Raw genomic sequence first — 20,953 nt, forward strand, 5'->3', positions numbered from 1 at the left:
AAAAAAGAGGTGAGAGAAAGAACAGGTGGATGGATCTCTCAAATCATATTGATCCAACCACGCAGTTACTTTTGATAAAGCATACTTAAATAAGATTGTTGTGTTATTTTTGTGATGCTTCTTTAGGATTTCTCTGACAAACCCAAATTTTTAAAGATAGAACTGGTTTCTTTCACTCAGGACAGAAAGCGAGGGTAACTAACCAAAAAGGTGGGTCAGGTCAAAATTTCATGAAGATCCAGGAAGAAAGGGGCAGGGAGGACCTGTGCTCTGTTTATTCCTGTAATAAATTAGATTTGAATTTTGACTTCCAGTATCTCAGTTCTTACAGTGCATCCTATACAGTCAGTAGATGTATATGATAGATGGTAGATGATCAGGAGACTTCTGTGGAAGTGGGATGTCATTTCACTGTGGACTTAGTTGCAATATACTTAACCACACACTTGTTATGATTAACATTAGTTCCACTCCAGTATTCAAATCACAATACACACTTGTCACAACTCTCTGTTCCCAAAGTAAAATCGCTGGATTTTTGAGGGCCAGCAGCTGAAAAATAGGAGCAACAGCCAGCCTAGAAAGCATTTGCATACACAGTTTTAATGTGAAATATTCTATATGATAGCTCCATACTTAGATACCTGAAGTATCCATTGTAAATAGCAGCACTTGGTTTGAGAAATATTGATACTTCTTGTTTAAGCTATACTCTCTTTTAATCAGATGTGTAATTAATGAATATAAGACAATGCATCAGGTGTATCAACCTGTCACACCCCTTTAATTAAATTTTAGAAGTCTTCTACAACCAAGACTTACTTCTTTTTTTTTTTTTTTTCTTCTTCAAAAGTTGCTTTAGGCAGAAGAGATTGCACACTTGCAATGTAATGCTATTTTTATTAATTTCTATCACAGTATCTGGTGGATAAGCAGTATTCAAGCCAAACACGTCAACTGCACTGGAATAGAATGTGACTTTCTACTCGGCTCGGACAGAGCACAGACAGACCTTTATACAAGCAAAATTCAGAACGTTTCCCGTGCTAGAGAGCAATCCAGAGTCAAATACCCAACAAAAGCTGCCAAACTCTTCTGGTGAGACCTTCCCAGGAGAGAGGGTGAACCCCAGGGCAAGCTGATGAGCCCTGACGTTGGTGCGGGAGGGATTACTGCTCACGCTCGTTATTTTCAGTAAGTTGTAAGGCCTGACCTTCACAGAAACACGTGAAAAGTCAGCTCTGGGTCAGACCCCGACCCGCCGCCACCCGCCGCCCTTCTGCCCGTTACCGCCCGAACAGCGCCTCACGGTGGGGGGAGGGGGCGGTGCCTCGCCCATCCCGGCGCGACCATTGGCCAGCTCCGCTGTCAGTCAGCGGCGGGCGGCTATAAAAGCGGCGGGGCGCGGGGGGGGTCCTGCTCCCCGTCGCGGAGCGGCCGCGGGGCGGGGGGCACCCAAGATGGTGGACGTGTTCGCGGGGCGGCTGCTGGTCGGCAGGGACGGGCGCAGCGTGGACGCCGAGGAGGCGCTGCAGAACAAGGTGGTGGGCTTGTACTTCTCGGCCGGCTGGTGCGCGCCCTGCCGCGACTTCACCCCCGTCCTCTGCGACTTCTACACCGAGCTGCTGGAGGAGAGCCAGCCGCCCGCGCCCTTCGAGGTGGTCTTCGTCTCCTCCGACCACAGCGCCGAGGAGATGGCGGGCTACATGCGCGCCATGCACGGCGACTGGCTGGCGCTGCCCTTCCACGACCCCTACAGGCAGTGAGTACCGCGGCGACCCCCGCCCCGGGTGGGTGGCGGGGGGCAGCCGGGAGAGCCGCCCGGCTGCAGGGGAATACAGCTGGAGGGCTTGGACAGGTCCGGGGGGTGCACAGCAAGGTGGTGTTCAGTGAGATCAGTGAATTCAGTACTGCTGAAGGATGTTTCCCCTTTAAATCGCGTACAAGTACACTGACAGAGTCATTGCTACAGCTGTCATCGAAGTCAAGGTGTTTGGGTCACTTTTAAACATGGACTAGGATGTTAAAGCATAAAAAAAAATTAGGAGACGTAGTTAAAGTTGATGAAGAACACAATTCTAGTGCTTCCAGTAACTTAGAGAGGTCATTTAACACCAGGCCCGCACCTGCGTGCTACCCAGGACAGAGCTGTCATATTCCCGAGCTGCTCGCTCAGGTCGGTGTGGGTTTACTAACACTGTTTGGTCGGTGCACTTGGAGAACCTCCAGTGCAAACAACCTGAAGCCAGGAATTATTTCATCCTTTCTTGGCTCATTCCTGGATGTCAGCAACCAGTTAGTGCTAGGTCTTTTGTTTTTAATGACAATTTCCATTGACTCAAAAACAGACTTTAAAAAAGGAGCTTTTTTTCCATAATTCTCCAAATACTCCCCGGGCAGTAATTGTATTTAGCAACTACTAATACTAACAGAATTCAGGAAAACTTCCTGAAGGCAATGTAGTGTTGCATGCAGCACGCTGTTTGGCATAGGCCATGGGAATGCAATTACAGCTTCAGGCTCTGTGGATTAGGGTTTTGTTCCGGACTCTGCTGTGACTTGCCCAAGTCACGTGGAACACAGGTATGGTGGCAACCTAATCGGCTTGTCTGTGGAAATCCTTAATGACCTCCAGACTCATCTACAGCAACATGGCTTGTGCTGCTGGGGCAGCTGCACGAACGTAGCATTTGAAGAGGCTCATGGACGAACAAAGTATAGAGAGAGATGAGAAAGCAACGATTTTGAAGTGATTTATTGCATTTTACTATAAGGATCTATGTGGATGTGCTTAAGAAGCTGAGTTTGAATTAGCTGGCAATCTGGCTTCAGAATGAACCGTACGGACATTAGGCAAGATGGATGCATATTTGTTAAACTTCAATTCTGGCTAAATGCTTTGGTTCTAAGAACACAATTCTAAACCTAGTAACAATTTGATATTTTAATACTTTGTATATTAGTTAAAATAGTTTAGCTGGTGACTTTAGTGTTTAAGATACACATCTGCAGCATATACCGAAGTCCTTTGTAGGGACAAAAGAGCCAACCTGAAGCTGGATAAAACACATTTCATATCTGGAGGCATGGAGATTATAGGGGATGAATTTTGGCCTACTTAGAAATAGCCTGTGAGGCGGTGTGCAAAGTGTATGTACCTGCAGAGAAGCAAAAATTTGAATTCAGAGCAGGATCTCAGGACTCTCCTGTGCTGTCAGCTCTGACAGTTTCCCCAGTTTCCCTGACGTGGGGGCTGCATCTTTGCTGCTGCATATCATCTGTGCCATGACTAACAGGAAATACTGCTCTTGGTGCCTTGACTGCTTGTGGCTTTAATGTTGATTCTGCTGCTGCAGGCACAAGCTTTTGATCCTTGCAGAAGTGGGGACAAAGATGATTTAGAAAGAAATGAGCAATAGAAGGAGAGCGGGAACAGTAGAGAACAAGAGAAAAGGAGGGAGGGAGCATTTGTTAACAACTAATGTTAGTAAATGAGGACTGCTGTTTACATGATGGTATGTGAGGAGACTGCTCTGTTTATACTGAGCCCTGCTATCTGCTATGAAATCAGTTATTCTCTGTAGGTAGGTGTCTGTGGCAAGCTAGTAGATCTTCAGGCTGCCAAGCAGACTATTTAACTGGGTACATGGGTGACACACCTCAGTGAAACCTGGAATCCTAAAAAAAAAAATCTGGGAAAAAAGTATGCTTATGTTTTATATTAAGAAGCTTTAGATGAGTAGATGAGTGTGGATTGGCAGCTGTGGGGGTATCTGAGGATGGTGAAACTATCTGTGAGGAGCTGAGCTGTAGCCTGTTCTATCTATTCAGACTGTTATCCCAAATCTCATCAGACACTAAAACAGAATCACATCCTTGCAATGTGCATGCTTGTTAGTCACTTAACAGTGACATCACACTTAATGGAGTAAGTTTGTTGCTAAAAGAACACACATGGCTGTGGATTACAGCGTGCACTGTGGAAGTGGATTAGCAAGCTGTCTGTTGCTTTTGAGCAAAAGCAGTTCCAGGTGAAAGCTGTTTAAATGTTGCCAAAATTACCTTAGTGTATGAACATGCTATTTATATTCCCAGTCTGATAATGACTTTGCCCCATGTTGTCTATCTCTCAGAAACCCTCATGTGTAGATATTAACCAGTGAAATAAAATTATTCCACATATGTTGTGTTAACCCAGGTATCAGCAAAGCACCACATGACAGCATGTTCAGTCTCACTCCCTGTCACCCAGCCCAGTGTGCTGGGAGAAAGAATGGGAGTGGAGGAAACTTGTGGTTTGGGATAAAGGCAATTTAAGATGAAGCACATCTGCATACACAAGCAAAGGAATTTGTAATAAGGAATTCATTTAGTACTCCCTGTGGTGGATGTTGATTCATGTCCAGAGAAGCAGGGCTCCATCACACACAGCGTTTACCAAAGAAGAAGACAAATGTTGTAAATCTGAATGTCCCTCCTTTTTCTCAGCTGTTATTGCTGAATATAATGCTACAAGGTACAGGACATCCATCTGGTCATTTGGGGTTAGCTGTGTCCTTTTCCAGACTCTTGCCCACCCCAAGCCTCCTTAGTGGCAGGGCAGTGTGGGAAATACAAGACCATGACTGCGCCAGCACTGCCCAGCAGTAGGCACTTCTCACAAGAATCAGAGGCCTGACAGTTGCAATGGGTTCCAGTTTGCCTGAATAATCTTCACATCCTCATTTCTTGTATTTCATATGCAGATGAAAGTTGCTCTCTTGTGTGGCCAAGGCCATTTTCAAGGATTTGACTGAAAGGTTCTCTGTGACTAAGCAAAAGTTGCTCATTCAGTCTTTCTTAGCTATCATTTTTTTTTTATAGCTTCCTCTTCTGAATTGTCTTTTTGTTTCCCTAGTCAGTAAAGACACTATATGTACCTTTACACTTACCTCGGAATATCTCAGCAGCTGATCTTTGAAAATGTTGTTATCATCACTTTATTTTACTGCAAGAAAATTGAATTTCCCTTTAGCATGTGATGTTCTGCTTGCAGGTAGTGACTCCATAAATTGTCTTTGGAGTTAGCCCGTGGATGGTCCATATAGTTCTCTGGGCAGGTGAGTCACAACATCTGAGATCCCCATAGGAGAGAGAAGGTCATCTTAATAGGTTTTCAGAAGCTTTCATAAACACCTCTACCCATATTAATGGTGATGAAGATGCATTATCTGCAGATGTGTTCCTCAGTCATCTTCAGGTCCATTCCTATAACCAGCTGTGCACAACACATAGGACATAGGCCAAATCTGTGTGCATGCTTCAGTCTGGTTTGATGCAAGCAGCCTTCAGTCCAGAGCTGTGTAAACAAGAGGCTGTGCTGGGGTGGATAAGCTGTATATGCATTCTCTTAGCAAAGCAATTGATTAGTTACATCCAGTCTCCATGGGAAATGAACATCAGTTTCCTACTGTTCTGTTTCTGCTACAATTGTGTTAGGCATCTCAAACTATTTGGTTGTCTGCTGAACCAACAAAACACATCTTCCATCTTGTTACTCATACCAGTGGTATGAGGTGATGACCTTTTGCATTCTTTCTACATGAGCTTGCTTCAGACTGGTTTATTCCTCCCATTTTAGCAGACTTCAAAACAGTCTGTGGAGATTCTTGGTAGCTTGTTTTTATTCCAGAACTGTCTGAGCAAGCAAACCTGTTGTTAGATGGTTGTATTGTTTCTTCTTTAATATTTCTTGTATTATTGCTCTGCCAACTTACTGGCAGAGCAGTATCCTTCACCTGCTGGGGATTTTCCTTCTCCTGGAAAAAATAAAGATGGAAAGATGTGTTTCAGGAATGTTTTGTCTGGGCCCGTATTTTGCTGAGGATTTGCTTTTTGTATTTTTAAGACTCCTCATTTCAGTGAAAAATGTAGAGAATGTCTATATGCATAACATCTATTATTTCTAACAATGCCTACAAATGTTTTCTTGCATTCATACCACTAATAAGGTGAAATGTCACTTCTCAGGGTGACTAGAAGGCATTTTTAGAACTTGTGCCTTCCAAAATGAACAATACAAATTTAATGGCATCTACGTAGTTTGATTCCCGGGTCTCTGATCTGAACATCTGGATACACGTGTTGAGAGCATGCTATGGTAGGAAGCAGATAATTTTCAGACTGTCTCACTTAATTTGAAAACAATGGGAAAAGACACTGGTGTGGTTCAGACTTTGTGACAGTCAATGTGAACGTTTCCCTTCCTGTTTGTATCCAACAAATAGTTTACTTTTATTTTGCCGCTGTGTGAAAGTAGTATTTTTTGCTGTTTTGTGTATTTGGAAACAACTTGTTTTTGCAGTGTTGTCATAAGCAAGGGAAGAAACTTCAAATATGCCATCTCTGCTTTTCTGCCTGATTTGGAGTCAGGACTGTGAATGGGTTCTGGAGTTCCTTAAAACATTCAAGGCTCCTATTTTCAACAGCACGCTCAACAACATACTGTTTTTTTTGTTGTCCAATGAAATAGAACATGAACTCTGTCCTGTGATGCCAAAAAACAAACTTCTTTCAATGCCCTGTGTTATTAATAAATAAAAGTAATGCCAACAAATTGTTAGTGCTAGTGTTTTTTTAAGTTGTAGTCTCAATATTGTTTTATTTCTGGCTTGTGTCCTAAATTTTCCTTTGTTACTGGAACTAATAATTTACCAGAAGACAAAACTCATTTCTTCTGTATCCCAGTAACATCATTAAGGGGAATTTCTTGTGTAGAAGAGATTGTCTTTCTATGAAGATAAATGCATATGCCTTTTTCTCTCTGCTCATTATTTTGTCCTGTAGGAAGTAAACAAAAGCTGTTGTTGCTGTTAAACTGTTTTCCCTGGAAATCTTTCATCTTGTCCTTTCAGTTTCAAATGTCATGATCAGCTGAAATGGTTTAGTAGGTAGTATTCCTCCATTCTCCCCTATTGTTGCATGTTTCTATTATTTACATCTTACTCATATCTTTCAACTCATCTACAGAAACAGTCGGTGAAGTCTGTTTTATGATGTGTGGCTGATAGCTTGCTATTTCTGCATTTTAATCTCTGGTGTGTGATTTATAGTCATTCTTGCTGACATCGGTATTTTTGTTTTTCTTTGGATGTCTTGTGTTCTGTCTCTCTTTCTCCCAAGTATTATTTTACTTCCAGTATTGAGTTTTGTCCTGTTGAAAGCCATCCTTCATAAGTATTTTCTCACAGATTTTTCTTGGGTTACCTACTCATCAACTGTTTGAATAGATCCTGATTTCTCCCATGGAACACTGCTATTTATTAGGCTTTTCAACTTTTAACCTGTATTTTAACTGTTTTGTTTAATTTGTTTAAGGCAGTTACTTGTAATTTATATGGATTTCTGTCTCTTGACTTTGAGAAATGGCCACTATCAGTAATGTCTGCATGATGGAGAGAGGAGTTGAATTTTTTTCTTGATCAACTTCTGTGTGGTGCTGCTTCCAATTTTTCTTTTGTTTACGTTTCATTATATAGAAGTCCTGTTTCACTGAAGGAATTTAAGACACTTCTGCAATCTCTTCTTACAGTGAAGAATTACGGACCATACTTTAATGAAGGTTTTAGGAAATACCTTTATGGAGTTGGCCCACTTCAACATATCTGTACTGGAGTAATAGCTAATTCTAATTTAAGTGAGATTGTTCTCTTGTATTTCCTCCCATCCATCAAAAGCAGACTAGAAGACACCTGGTTCTGGCTAACAAAAACAAGGTGGAAAGGTATGTCACACTTTCCTGGACCTCTTTATGGTCCCCGGGAGTCAGTCTCTGCTCCTCTGGAGACTACGAACAGCAGTTATGGGAAGGTTGCTGCAACTCCTTCAGCTAAGTTTCACGATGTAAACTCCCAGTTCAGGTTGGGTAAATAATATTGCAGCCTTGTCCACCTCTCTATACTACCCAGTGCTGTACCTCAAACTCTGAGAAAGTCCAGACACTCGTTCCTTCTGCTCTCCCATGTGTAGCAACCCAAGTACCCTTCATGAGAGACTAGTTTTCCTAAAATGATTCCTAATGATGTCTTTTATTTTTAACTTTTTTTTTTCTCTCAGTGATCTGAAGAAGAAATACAACATTACAGCAATTCCTAAACTGGTGATTGTGAAACAAACTGGAGAAGTCATTACTGACAAGGGAAGAAAACAGATCAGAGACAAAGGGCTATCCTGTTTTCGGAACTGGCTTGAGGGTGCAGATATCTTTCAGAATTTTTCTAGCTAAATATAAGTTGAGAGATGAAATCATGGAAAACTTTGTAGAGCTCTCAAATGATTGTCATCTTCAGAACAAGAAGGGTAAGGCTGCATTATTTATCTTTGCTTGAAAACAAAATTTGTTTTCAACTTGAAGATTAGCTATTCCAGTAAGTCATAAAATGCAATTTTTATTTTACAATTACTTGTAGTGTTTTATCTACTGAACCATGAATGAACCAAAGCACTCCTGATAATACAGAAGAACTTAAAGAGAATAGCCTATTTTAGATAGTAATGAAGAAGCACTATAATATCTATGCAAATAACTTATTTTGCAAAATCTGTACAGTAAAGATCTCGTTCACGAACTTATTTTTTGTGGTGATCTTCTCTGGGGATTAACACATTTTGTCAAGAAAATCAAATTAAATTGTTTGCTTTAATAAACATTTGTGAAGTATACAAGTCTAAAGTTCTTTTTTTTTTTTTAACAACCTAATCTGAAAATGAGATGTTTAGTTGTCAGTACTGATGAAATACTTTCTCTGGTTTTATATTTGGGAACACTTATGTAAGTCTTGCTAGGTTCTCTTTACCCCTGGATTTCTAAATTTGGCACTGGAAGGTAAGTTATCTCTCCAGTTAACGTCATCTTCCTGATCAGGTGGTGTGTAGCAGGTACACACTGTTAGAGTGCCTGTTTTGGTCTGCTGTTATTCTTGGTCTGTAAGCTCTTACTAGCTGCTGAACAGTACCAAGGCAGACCTCCACAAACTCCAGCTGCTCTCACACAAAGTGCAGTATCCCCTCCTCACTGTCCTAGCCTGCACTTCCCAGAGTCTGCTTCCATTGACAGCAGCACTCCAGTTTTGTGAGCTGTCCCACCACACCTGTGATGCCAAGGAGGCCTCTCTATCATCCCAGACTTCCAACTTGCCCTGTTTGTTTCCCATGCTGCATGTATTAGTTGAGATGCACCTGTTCGTTGATTCCCCAGAATGGACCTTTCCCCATGAAGCTGTTCTGTGCATACTCCCTTCTTTACATGCCTGTGCCTGAAGTGTTCCCATTTCATCTCTGTGTTGTTGGTTGCAACATTCTTTCTGTCCTCATTGCCCGGGGCCTTGGCTTGCCTGTCATCCAGTTTCTTTATTTTTCTTGAGGAATCTTTGTCTGACCATGAGGAATCTCAGCAAGGATGGTCTGAAATTGGTGTGTGGATGATTTTACTGTAACTGTGTCACTCTCCTTTAACGTAGGAAAAAATATTTCTCCCCTGATGAGTGTGTGTCTGTGTGGAAGGAAATGTGTAAAAGAGGTCATGTGCACCAAGTCAAAAAGCAAGTACTCCAGAGAAACTAAGTTATTAAAGTCAAAAATATTAGATGTGGCAAATGTTCAAGAGTTGTGAGTCAGAGCATCTCATATCATCGGCTGCACCGATGGGCTGAAGTCAACTGCATGAAGTTCAACAAGGCCAAGTGCTGGGTCCTGCACCTGGGGCGCAATAACCCCAAGCAGAGCTACAGGCTGGGAGAGGAATGGTTGGAGAGCTGCCAGGCAGAGAAGGACCTGGGAGTGATGGTGGATAGTCGGCTGAATATGAGCCAGCAGTGTGCTCAGGTGGCCAAGAAGGCCAACGGCATCCTGGCTTGTATCAGGAACAGTGTGACCAGCAGGGCTAGGGAGGTGATCGTCCCCCTGTACTCAGCTCTGGTGAGGCCGCACCTCGAGTACTGTGTTCAGTTTTGGGCCCCTCGCTACAAGAAGGACATCGAGGTGCTTGAGCGGGTGCAGAGAAGGGCGACGAAGCTGGTGAGGGGCCTGGAGAACAAGTCCTATGAGGAGCGGCTGAGGGAGCTGGGCTTGTTCAGCCTGGAGAAGAGGAGGCTCAGGGGCGACCTTATCGCTCTCTATAGGTACCTCAAGGGAGGCTGTAGCGAGGTGTGGGTTGGTCTGTTCTCCCACGTGCCTGGTGACAGGACGAGGGGGAATGGGCTTAAGTTGAGCCAGGGGAGTTTTAGGTTAGATGTTAGGAAGAACTTCTTTACCGCAAGGGTTGTTAGACATTGGAACAGGCTGCCCAGGGAAGTGGTGGAGTCACCATCCCTGGAAGTCTTTAAAAGACGTTTAGATGTAGAGCTTAGGGAAATGGTTTAGTGGGGACTGTTAGTGTTAGGTCAGAGGTTGGACTCGATGATCTTGAGGTCTCTTCCAACCTAGAAAATTCTGTGATAACTGTTCTTTAAATGACAACTGTGGGGATACTGCAGGCAACTTCTAATTTTCACTGTGTAACTGTATAAACAATTCTCAGGTTCTAAGCTAATGAATGCCAAGCTCTCTAGTGAATTTTCCGTGAAAGTAATGTGCAGGCTGTGCCTGATCTTCTGGGACCAGCTAATGGCAAATGCGTTTCAAACAGGAGATGAGAAAAGAATAATAAAAGTATTTCAGAAAAAGTTTTTACACATGGTACCTGAGTGTGGAAAATCATGGCAAGAGCATCCACAGTAACTTATTGGCAGATGTCAGGCATCACTTTGACCCAGGTAGATTGGTACATTGTGTGTACACAAATGGAAGAATGCAGGATTTTAAGACTCAGATTTAATCAGGTCCTTTGAATAATTCAGACACGTTGATTCAGTAACATAAATTTCCTAGCTGAATTTTAACTTATGATGAATTTAAAGTATATATTATGAAATATCTTTTTGAGACTCATTGAGGGCTGGGTTTGCATATCAGTGTTTAGAATCTGAATTATTTGTTTCCCTTGTGCTAAATTAATGTATACTTGAGAAAAATTTACACTAAAAATTTACACTAAAATATAGGGTAGTGGAGAATACTTATTAGCAGCACCACATGAAATTAGAGGGGCAGATCTCAGTGAGATAATAGTAAAGGTTTGTTAATTTGGTGTTAATTTAGTGTTCATTGGGAACTAAATGTATCAACATATTAACCTGAATTGTAAATGCTATTTGTTAAAATATCAAATCAACATCTGATGTTAAAACAAAATAAAAACACCACAAAATCATGCTGTGGACAGTTTCCTATGCTTTTATAGGGACCCTCAAAACAGTAACTGAAATAGTAAAAATGAAGGGATTTTAGATGAAGTTAAGTTTGCATTCATCTCACTGCAATGGTCACTGAGATTTAGCCATGTGCCTATGTGGTTTTCAGTAAAGGGCACTAACTTTAAAAAAAAAAAAAAAAAAAAAAAAAAAAGTTGTCATTGACAATGTATTATCTATAATTTGAATGCTGTTTGGCAGTACCTCTCCTGCCCTAATACTGCTGCTACCTGGCTTGTGGAAGAACAGAAAAACAGACAGAACTACAATGTTTTTTTTTAACATCTATTCTCAGTTCAAAACTGTGTCACAGTCATACCTGAAGGTTATAATTCAATTCTTTCTTCATGATTACTAAATAAAGTTAAGTGGGATATGGTCCACTTCAGTTCCAACAACTAGTCACTGTCAGTTTGTGGTTCAAATAGTGAACACTGAACCAAGAATAAAATGCCAAGAATATTTTTCTGTGTATTACAGAGCAAAAAGCAGTTCATTTATCTAGTTGCAGAATTTCAGGTCATTCTAAATTGTGCTAAAATACTACATTATTTAGCTGTTAATGCAATTCTAATAGTCTGTCATTGGATCTAGCCGCTAAAAGCGGGAGTAGCCTGAATGCATGTTTTTGTTAGGAAAAGAATAAAAGCAAAATAACTGTTACAAAAGGTGTATTAATTTTACATTACTTTGACAAAATACTTTGATGAAGCCTTGCATTTTTCTTTCACATTTTGTCCAAAGCAAGGTTCACATGTTTGGCTAAGTAGGAAGTGTTTTTTTTGGCTCTGGCTGATGGCACTTCACCTAGGGTTGCAGTGTGTCTTCCAAATAGCACGTATGCCAATTTTTGCCTAGTAGAGCGATTTCCTGTGGTTGACAGTCATGCTTCCTTCCAAATGACTTCTGAAATTCTTTGTCCGCCAACAACCTCTTACTGGTCTGGAATTATGTTTTGGAATCAAAAGTAAAGGTCTTTGATCCACATGAAGTCAGATATATGGTACTAAATTCAGTACTTTTAGTTTTTGTCTCTTGGGTAGAACATATATTGTGGCTACTGTTAGTACTGAGCACTGTTGTAATAAGATACATTAAACAGTAAGAACAGCTTAGTCACTTTTACAATTTGTATAGTTCAGCAGAACACATTGATAGATCCAAAGACAAGGCCAGCATAAAGTTTGCTCTTCCATGTGATTGCAATTTTTGTATGACTTGCAATGAAAGGAATACACAGGCTTGCATATTTTAGCCTTTGTGTCTCCTGTCTAGATGGTTCTATGGGAGCTCTGGTTTAAAAACAAAACAAAACAAAAAAACAAAACAAAACAAACAAACAAACAAAAAACAAACAAACAAAAAAAACGACTGCAAATCTTACGCCAGAATGTGATGGAACCATGATAAATACCAGAAAATAGGCAGAAAATAGTGATCGTTATCAAAACTCCTTTATTTTCTCTAGAAATAGGAAAAATGAAATTAACAATTTTGTCACACCTAAACAATAAAATTTTGAAATTTGGGCTGAAGAATAATGATCTAAAGTAGTTACTGCCCTCTTGGGAATTTCTTCAAATACTGTAATGATTTCTTGAACATAAATTTATCAGTTTAATATGTTTAATCTTTTATTAAAAGTTTAAACTTTAATTTTGTGTTTTAAGATCAGATGCTGATAAGTGTCGGCTCTAGCAGTTCCGTGTTCTTTGTGTTGGTAATAATAATAAATGAGCAACCCTAAATTTTGTTCTGTCAGGTTCTATGAAGATAGACATAGAAATAAGTGAACCCAAACAGATGTATTTACGCATTCTACCTCCTCAATTTCATTGAACATTCCCTAAATCAAGTTCAATACGGTTCATGACTCTCTGAAGTCTCTCACTGTGCATTGAAGAAGTTCCTATGGAATATGCTGTTTGTATTAAATAATAGTGGTAATAATAATTAATCACAGTGGTACAATCCCAAAGAAATACTTCAGCTGCAAGTTGAAATAATTTAGCACAAGAGTGTTCTCAGACTCCTGCAACACTGGGTCCTAGACAAGAGTCCTGACAATTCAACTAGATAAAGTACTACAGGCAGGTGGTGAATAAGACAAGTATTGTCCTGAAAATATCTGTGCCATGCTGACACTGCAATTGTTCCTGTGTAGATTTGTAAGATGTTGATAAATGAATATATCCTATAAGATGATAAAGGATTGTTTTGCATAGTCCATAGCTAATCTTCGTATATTAATAATCTGAGATGTAAGTATAGGGCATCAAAGAAAACAGTTTTCAACTTTTATCCGTACAATGTTAATATGCAATTTCCATGAAAATATAAAATGTACTAGTATTACTATTCTTGAATCAGAATGGTATTAAAATAAATTATTTTAAACAAGTGGATCTGAATCAGGCTGTTTAGTGAGGTTCTGTACTTTGGGTATTTTGGTTTAAAATATACCCAAGTTACTAACAGGATAGGTTGAGGCTCTGTCTTTCATTTAGCAGATAAGCTTGTCTGCCTGGACATAAAAGAGGATATTTTGAGTCAATGTTCAAATTTTCTTCTTCACAGCCATCTACTCATTATGTTTATTTCTCACTCTGAGATTAAAAACAATTTTCCAAGCCTCAAAAGGTAACTTGGGGTTCCAAACCTGTAGTGCAAATAGTGTGCCCTCTCTGCTCACAGTTTCTTCTGGAATAACATAAAAAAACAACGCCGTCTCTAGAGACTGAGATGTTTGAAGGCTGCCGTGGAACTCCAAGTAAGTTGATGCAATGCCAATGCATTTTGTGACTCAGTGTAGTATGTGTACATTGAAGGTGTGTGGCTGCATCATTGTCAGTTATACCAAAGCAGAATTCCATGATATAAAATCAGGTGTATTTTTCCTATGGCTTCCTAAGGTAGCTATGACAGGTAGTCCTATGTGGTGAACAGAAAAAAAACTGGAAGGGCAGACAAAGAGAATGATTTGAGTTCTTGATTCTATCCTGGTGTCCCAGTCCTTGTTTACTTATCTATGTTAACACACACATCTGTAACCCTGGTTCCGTGTTCAGTTATTCAGCAATGCAGCTAGTCTGTGTTTAGGAAGAGCACTGCTTTTGCTAAAACCCTTAATTAACAACTATCACCTACTTAGTGTTCATGTTAATAGTGTCTCAGTTTAGATTTGAAGTTGACACATTATCACATTCTTCTAGGAGAACAGACCTTGCCTTTTCCAAGTGGTAACTGTTTTGAAATCTAAACAATTGCACATTTAAGCTCACACAAGAATTTGAATATATGTGGAGTATTTTACTGTGTGTGGTGCAGAAGGAGGAGAGAGCACATGCAGAGACCAAGGCAGAAGCATTCCACGTATAGAAACAAGAAATGAACTGTTTGATGTACACGTAGCTGTAACTACAGTTATGAAAGAAACTGCATCTCCTAGCAAATGCCCCAAACCAATTTTCTGGCATGGAAGCAGGCCTCTACATGCTTTCAACTGGGTCAAGGGGGCATAGCAGAATTGTGAGCAAGAGCTGGAAGGAGCTGCATGGAGGTAGGTGGAGGCTGTATGGCTGTGGGAACTGAACTATTGGGGTGGAACCAGTACACCCACTGGAATTAAGTTTTTCTCCACACAGATGCTGCTTTGCCATGTCAGGCCCCTTTGCAGAGCAGTTTTTTGTCTGCTATAAATTTATATAAACCCTAGTACTGCTTTAAGTCAGAGTTTGTATTCATGGAGGGCTGAAAATCTGTTGCTCTCTGTTCTCCAGTACAGCTGAAGAAGTGACCTGATTCTGCCTGACATGGACCTGCAATGTAGACTGTTCGCTACACAGCATATTTTGTCTAGTGATGCACAAAAGTATAATAACTTAGACTTAACAATTTTTATTCTGTTCTTCAATTGTCTGCTCTGCTCACCTTTGGAAAAGCCAGAGAATTGCAGCCTGGAAATCCAGGTAGAATGCTTCTTGCTCACCAAACAAGCCACCCTTTATAATCTGTTTACCAGATTTGTTTTGGAAAGCGTTGGCACATTTATCCTTTGAAAGAAGACAATAGGCTTGAGTTATTTGATTTCAATCCCACCCTAGAACATCCTTATGTAATTGTTGCATGCCAAAACAAAACGCAGCAGAAGCTCTGAGGACACTAGGTGCTATGCTGAAAGTACTTGATCTGCTAGAGCTTAAAGGAAAGAACTAGATGGGACAATTGTGTGCAGTCTGGATAATCCCAGCTGTACTCATTTACAAAATGTAGTCAGCAAATAATTTCAGTCACCAGTTTGGAGATCCAGCAGCAGGAGACAAGCTTGGTCCTTAGCTTTGCAAGGTGAGAGAAGGAAAAGGTGGCAAACTGCATTGTAACCTCCTCTCCCTGCCCTGTTTTGTGCCCACATTGTGAAGTCCTATCTCTTGACCTGCTTTCAGGGTTCAGACTTTGCTTCTAAATCTTTAATGGTTTACTTCAAAAAGAGATTCACAGTTCCTGAGGACTTGTGAGAATGGATATTTCAATCTCACCAGGTATCACACTAGACTAAATACAAGGAGAGTTCAGCTTAATGCAGGTGTTAGCCCTGGAACAGTGGTTATCTGCTATTTTTCAGCATATAACCTTAACTTTTCCATGTGTTTCTCCAGTTCTCATTATCCATTTTTATCACTAAATTACACCAGCTCCCAAATTTCTATACGTTAGTAATAAAAAAACGAACAGGCTTGTTTTGTTTAAATTAGGTGTATTTTACCACGTATGTTTTAAGTAAAAGTTTTTTTTTGTTTGTTTGTTTTGAGTTAGTCAGAAATTTAAGCCAGAAAAATAAGTTTAAAATTGATGGTCTATGTGTGTGTGTCTGCTTAATGCATGCAGAATTTTGGTTTATATAATCTGATATTTTTTTATATATAATTTGATATCTATGTAATTTTTATATAATTTGATATATTTCCTTCTTCACAGTGAGGGTGACGGAACACTGTAACAGGCTGCCCAGGGAGGTTGTGGAGTCTGGAGATATTCAAGACCCGTCTGGACACCTATCTGGGCAAATTGCAGAGAACTCTTAATCAGACAAGAAGGCATTTCTCATTTGTATTAGTTACCCAAAGTAGGAGGATATGTGACAAACAAACCAAACAACAACAACATGAAAAAATAAATCACAGAATCACTTAGGTTGGAAGAGACCTCTGAGAACATCTGGTCTAACCTTTAACCTAGCCCTGCCCAGTCCACCACTAAACCATGTCACTAAGCACTACGTCTACATGTTTTTTGAAAACCTCTAGGGATGGTGACTCATCTACTTTTGGGCAGTTGTGAAGCATACTTCACAACACTTTCAGTGAAGAAATTTTTCCTAATATCCAATTTAAACCTCCTATGGCACAACTTAAGGCAATTTACTCTTGTCTTGTCACTTGGTGCTTCAGAGAAGAGCATCACCTCACTCCAACCTCCTTTAAGGTATGTGTAAAGTACATGAAAGTCTCTCCCAAGCCTTCTTTTCTCCAGGCTAAACAACCCCAGCTCCCTCAGCCACTCCTCATCAGACTTGTGCTCCAGACCCCTCACCAGTTTTCTTGCCCTTCTTTGGACAGGCTCCAGCATCTTCATGTCCTTCTTGTAGTGATGGGCCCAAAACTGAACACAGTACTCGAGGTGCAGCCTCACTAGAGCTGAGTACAAGGGGATGATCACTTCCCTAGTCCTGCTGGCCATGCTATTTCTGATACAAGCCAGGGTGCTGTTGACCTTGGCCACCCGAGCACACTGCTGACTCAGTCCACCAACAGCTGTCCACCAATACTCCCAGGTCCTTTTCCACTGGACAGCTTTCCAGCCACTCTTCCCCCAGCCTGTAGTGCTGTGTGGGCTTGTTGTGTCCCAAGTGCAGGACCTTGATGAGCCTTGCTGAACCTCGGACAGTTAGCCTTGGCCTATCCAGAGCCATCCTGCTCTCAAGCAAATCAATGATCACACCTACCTTGGTATCATCTGCAAACTCTTGATGCACTCAGTCCACTCATCCAGGTAATTGATGAAGATATTGAAGAGGACTGGCCCCAACACTAAGCCCTGGGGGATACTGCTAGTGACCAGCCTCCAGCTGGATTTATCTCTGTTCATCACAACACTGGGCCCCGCCACCTGGCCAGCTTTTAACCCAACAAAGCATGTGCCTGTCCAAGATGTGAGCAACCAGTCATGCTGATTTATATTCATATTTATGATTCATATTCATGATCATACTTTTTTTTTTTTTTAATCAGTAATTAATCACTACTGTTTTTTACCCCTAACTTTCACCACATTGAAAAGCCCTCTATCTTCTTGTTTGTCTGGAAAAATTAAACTGTTTCTTGATAGTCTATTGCACTGAAAAGAAACATCAAAGATTTTCTAAGACATGAACCTCGGTCTGCCCCCTGAAGCAGAATGATCCTGAGAAGGCAAGCCTATCTTTACAAACAGTGTCATTGTAGGTTGGGAAGAATATGGACTTATCAAACTTACATCTCATGGCCTTACACCTTATGGCCTTCCGGGATTTTAAAAAGGCAATAAAAGTATGCAACTAGATTTTTAACAGATTTGAAACACAAAACCTTTTTCACCCATGAGAAATTGACCAGGATGAAATATCACTTATTGAAAGAAATGTTTTACGTTTTTCAATGAGTGATTGCATAAAGATCAAAATTCCTTTGTTTCTCTTAATTCTGATTTCAAATTGCTCCAATAAAATTGGTTGTCATTCTTTCTTTCTTTCTCTGAATAACAGTTCAGAGTTTCACTGACCTGACACCCTTCTGATCCATGTGAGAATACTCCCAGTGGCTTCTCAGCCTTCTGGTTTATCACAGGCAGGAAATTTGTTGCTGTGTGTAAAATAAAAGCAACTGTGAAACAGTGCTTCTATTTAAAATGAATTTAGCTGTTAAACTTTTTTATTTTCTCACCTTTTTTTCTCCCTAGTTCAGATAGTGAGATATTACCTTATTAGCTACATGTGTGTCTGGCACTATTCACAGCACTGAGGAAGTTAACTCAGCACTATGCTGTCTCAGTTAGGTGAGAGTATTGAGGTATACTATGATAAAAAGAACAGCTAAATAGATAGATTCATCAACTATTTGGAAGGCACACATATGAAACCAGTCAGAATCTTGAAGAGAACTTCTCCTGTATGCAAGAGCAGAGTTGATTGCCTACTTAACTTAAATTTAATGCTGAAAAGCAGATTTTAGTGGGTTTTATATCATTTAAGGATTATCTTCGGCATAACAATAATGTTTATCTTTCCCTCCTTGTGCTGACATCACCACAATTATGACACTGATTTCTGGCGACACTTTTCTCTGTTTACCGCCAATGAGTATCTCCAGGATTTACATAAACATTAACCATAATTTTGGAGGAAAATAAAATGTGTAGCAGCTCCCGTTATATAACAAAGTAACAATTATTCTCCACTTAAAGTGTCCAAGTTCAAGCATTTTTATCAGCATGCTCAAAATAATAACTTGTCCTTGTGCATTCTGAATGTGGACCAGCGGTGTGCTTTTGCATTACTTGCACTAAGTGGAAATTCAGCAGGGCTGCTATAGACCAAAATAATAGCAAAAGCAAAATGATGGAAAGAACAATGATGAAAAGCATAATTATTATTATTTTTTTTCTCTTAGGACTCATAACAGCAAAGCGGATAGTACAGCATTGTTCTAATTATGAAACTAGCAAATGGATTCACAAATGGAAACTAGTAAGCACAAGAAAAATAGCAGATTCTCAGGCACATTTTTACAGTTCTGTTCTTAGCCTTCAGTTAAACAGGATTTGTTCAGTAAGAAGAAAAAAAAAAAATCTTTGTCATGAGAAACAATGCAACAGTGGTTTTTTGTTTGTTTGTTTGTTTGTTTTGTTTTTGTTTTTTAGCTTAGCTTAGTCTAGTAGAGAAGTTTTTCTTTCAAAACACTAGAAGCTGAAAAGCTGTAAACTAACCAGGGAAATAATGACTTAAAAGTTGTTCTTAGCAACAAAATAATGAACATTATTTAGTGGCTAAAACTTTTTTTTAAACAAACAAACAAAAACATTGTGCCAAATTGTTCCATTATCCAGATCCAGTGAATGCAAGGCAGCAGCCAAAGGCAGTTGATTTTTATTTTTTTTCTGCAAGGTTTTTTCAATTTGTTTTCGTTGTCTTCTTTTGTAGATAAATCTTCCTGTTTTCTTTGACTGCGAACCTTGATAATTTTATGTCAGACACATGATTCAACAAGAAATTATGAACGATTTTTGACATTTAGTTTTTGGCTATTTTTATTTCTAAATCTGATTTTCTTGAAGTTTGCTAAAGACTAACCCTAAACTAAAGGTCTCATTTGAACGTAAAATGGCACCAACATTTTGTGCATGTCTAGTCAAGTCCATCCAGATTTCACCATCATCAAAATACCAGTCATCCAAACAGTCCTGGGAAGCAGCTGATACAATCTGTATTCATTTTACTGATGGGGAAAATAAAGTATAATAAAACTGTCTGGAAAGGTTCCTCATGAAATCTGTGGCAATGCCAGGACCTGAACACAAACTGTGGTGGGATTTGATTCCTAAGCCAGTAGTTACCAAACTATGCCTGTTGACTCACTGCAGAATTATGGTAAATAATATATAGGTGATCCACAAAACCGTATTGCTTTGATAAAGTTTACATTAAAAAGTTGTTAGGAAGGGAGTGTGAAAAGTTATGCTCTCTGGGGTTAAAATATTTGGAAAGCACCACATTTTGCTGTGGATAAGAAAAAATATAACATAGTCAAAAGGCCTGTAGCTGTAATTGCTAAAGTTTGTGTCTTCATGAACCTGCGTTTTTCTCTTAAGAAAAGTATGGACAAAAAACATGATAGCAAGACATGTTGTTTAAATGCATCCACAGCACCAAAGGTATGCTTATCTTAGGAAAAAGGAAAAAAAAAAAAAAAAAAGTGAGGGAGGAGAGAATATTTACTACAAGAAAGTTGATATAGTTCCAAGCACACGCATGACACTAGAGATAATGGAGAAAAGATGCAGAGACGCCCACAGGTGCCTTCTAACTTTGCTTCAAAGAGATGGGCACACATTTTTTCTAGGACGCATGCTCTCAGTCTTGCCCAGGCAGACTTTTGGTAGAAGCAGCTCATACCTGTGGTTTTTATCTCTGTGAAAGCAGGAGCCAGCACTGCTGTGTGGGAGCAGGAGCAGCAGGACCAAATCCAACAGAGCAGGAAGAACGAAGCATCTGGGGCCTGGCTGCTGAACAGAGGGCTTGGGAAGAGATGGGCAGAGAGCGTAAGGCTGACAGCCCAGGGTGAAGAACTTAGGGAGACACTACAAAGGGATGGGATGATCCACGATGGGAGAAACTGAATTTTGGTCTTGCAACCATATGGTTCTGATCCGGGATGCACTGCTGGATTAGAGCCGAAGCGGCAGGGGGCTGTGTGTTACAGGAGGGTCCAGAAGCAATGGGGATAGGGCTAGACTGCCTCCACATGCCCTGCAGTGCCATGCTGCAGCAAGGGGGCCAAGAACGCACAGCTCCAGTGGGAGGAACAATATCCAAC

The 20,953-nt window shown here is 40.3% G+C and overlaps 1 protein-coding gene across 1 annotated transcript; it reads left to right on the forward strand.

Moving 5' to 3' along the window:
* The first annotated feature begins 1,460 nt into the window (after window positions 1–1,460).
* Window positions 1,461–8,637, forward strand: NXNL2 (nucleoredoxin like 2). Its single transcript, XM_032206129.1, has 2 exons — window positions 1,461–1,762; window positions 8,095–8,637. The coding sequence occupies exons 1-2, from the start codon at window positions 1,461–1,463 to the stop codon at window positions 8,261–8,263; spliced, it is 471 nt and encodes a 156-aa protein (XP_032062020.1). The 3' UTR covers window positions 8,264–8,637.
* Window positions 8,638–20,953: the final 12,316 nt, after the last annotated feature.

This window comes from Aythya fuligula, chromosome Z (assembly GCF_009819795.1).
Source record: "Aythya fuligula isolate bAytFul2 chromosome Z, bAytFul2.pri, whole genome shotgun sequence".
Taxonomy (NCBI): domain Eukaryota; kingdom Metazoa; phylum Chordata; class Aves; order Anseriformes; family Anatidae; genus Aythya; species Aythya fuligula.

What these genes read in the sequence shown, in the direction of transcription:
- NXNL2 (XM_032206129.1), top strand. Translation starts at nt 1,461, where the DNA reads ATGGTGGACGTGTTCGCGGGGCGGCTGCTGGTCGGCAGGGACGGGCGC. An exon ending in TTCCACGACCCCTACAGGCA is followed by an intron (nt 1,763 to 8,094) that starts GTGAGTACCGCG and finishes TTTTTCTCTCAG; the next exon opens with TGATCTGAAGAAGAAATACA.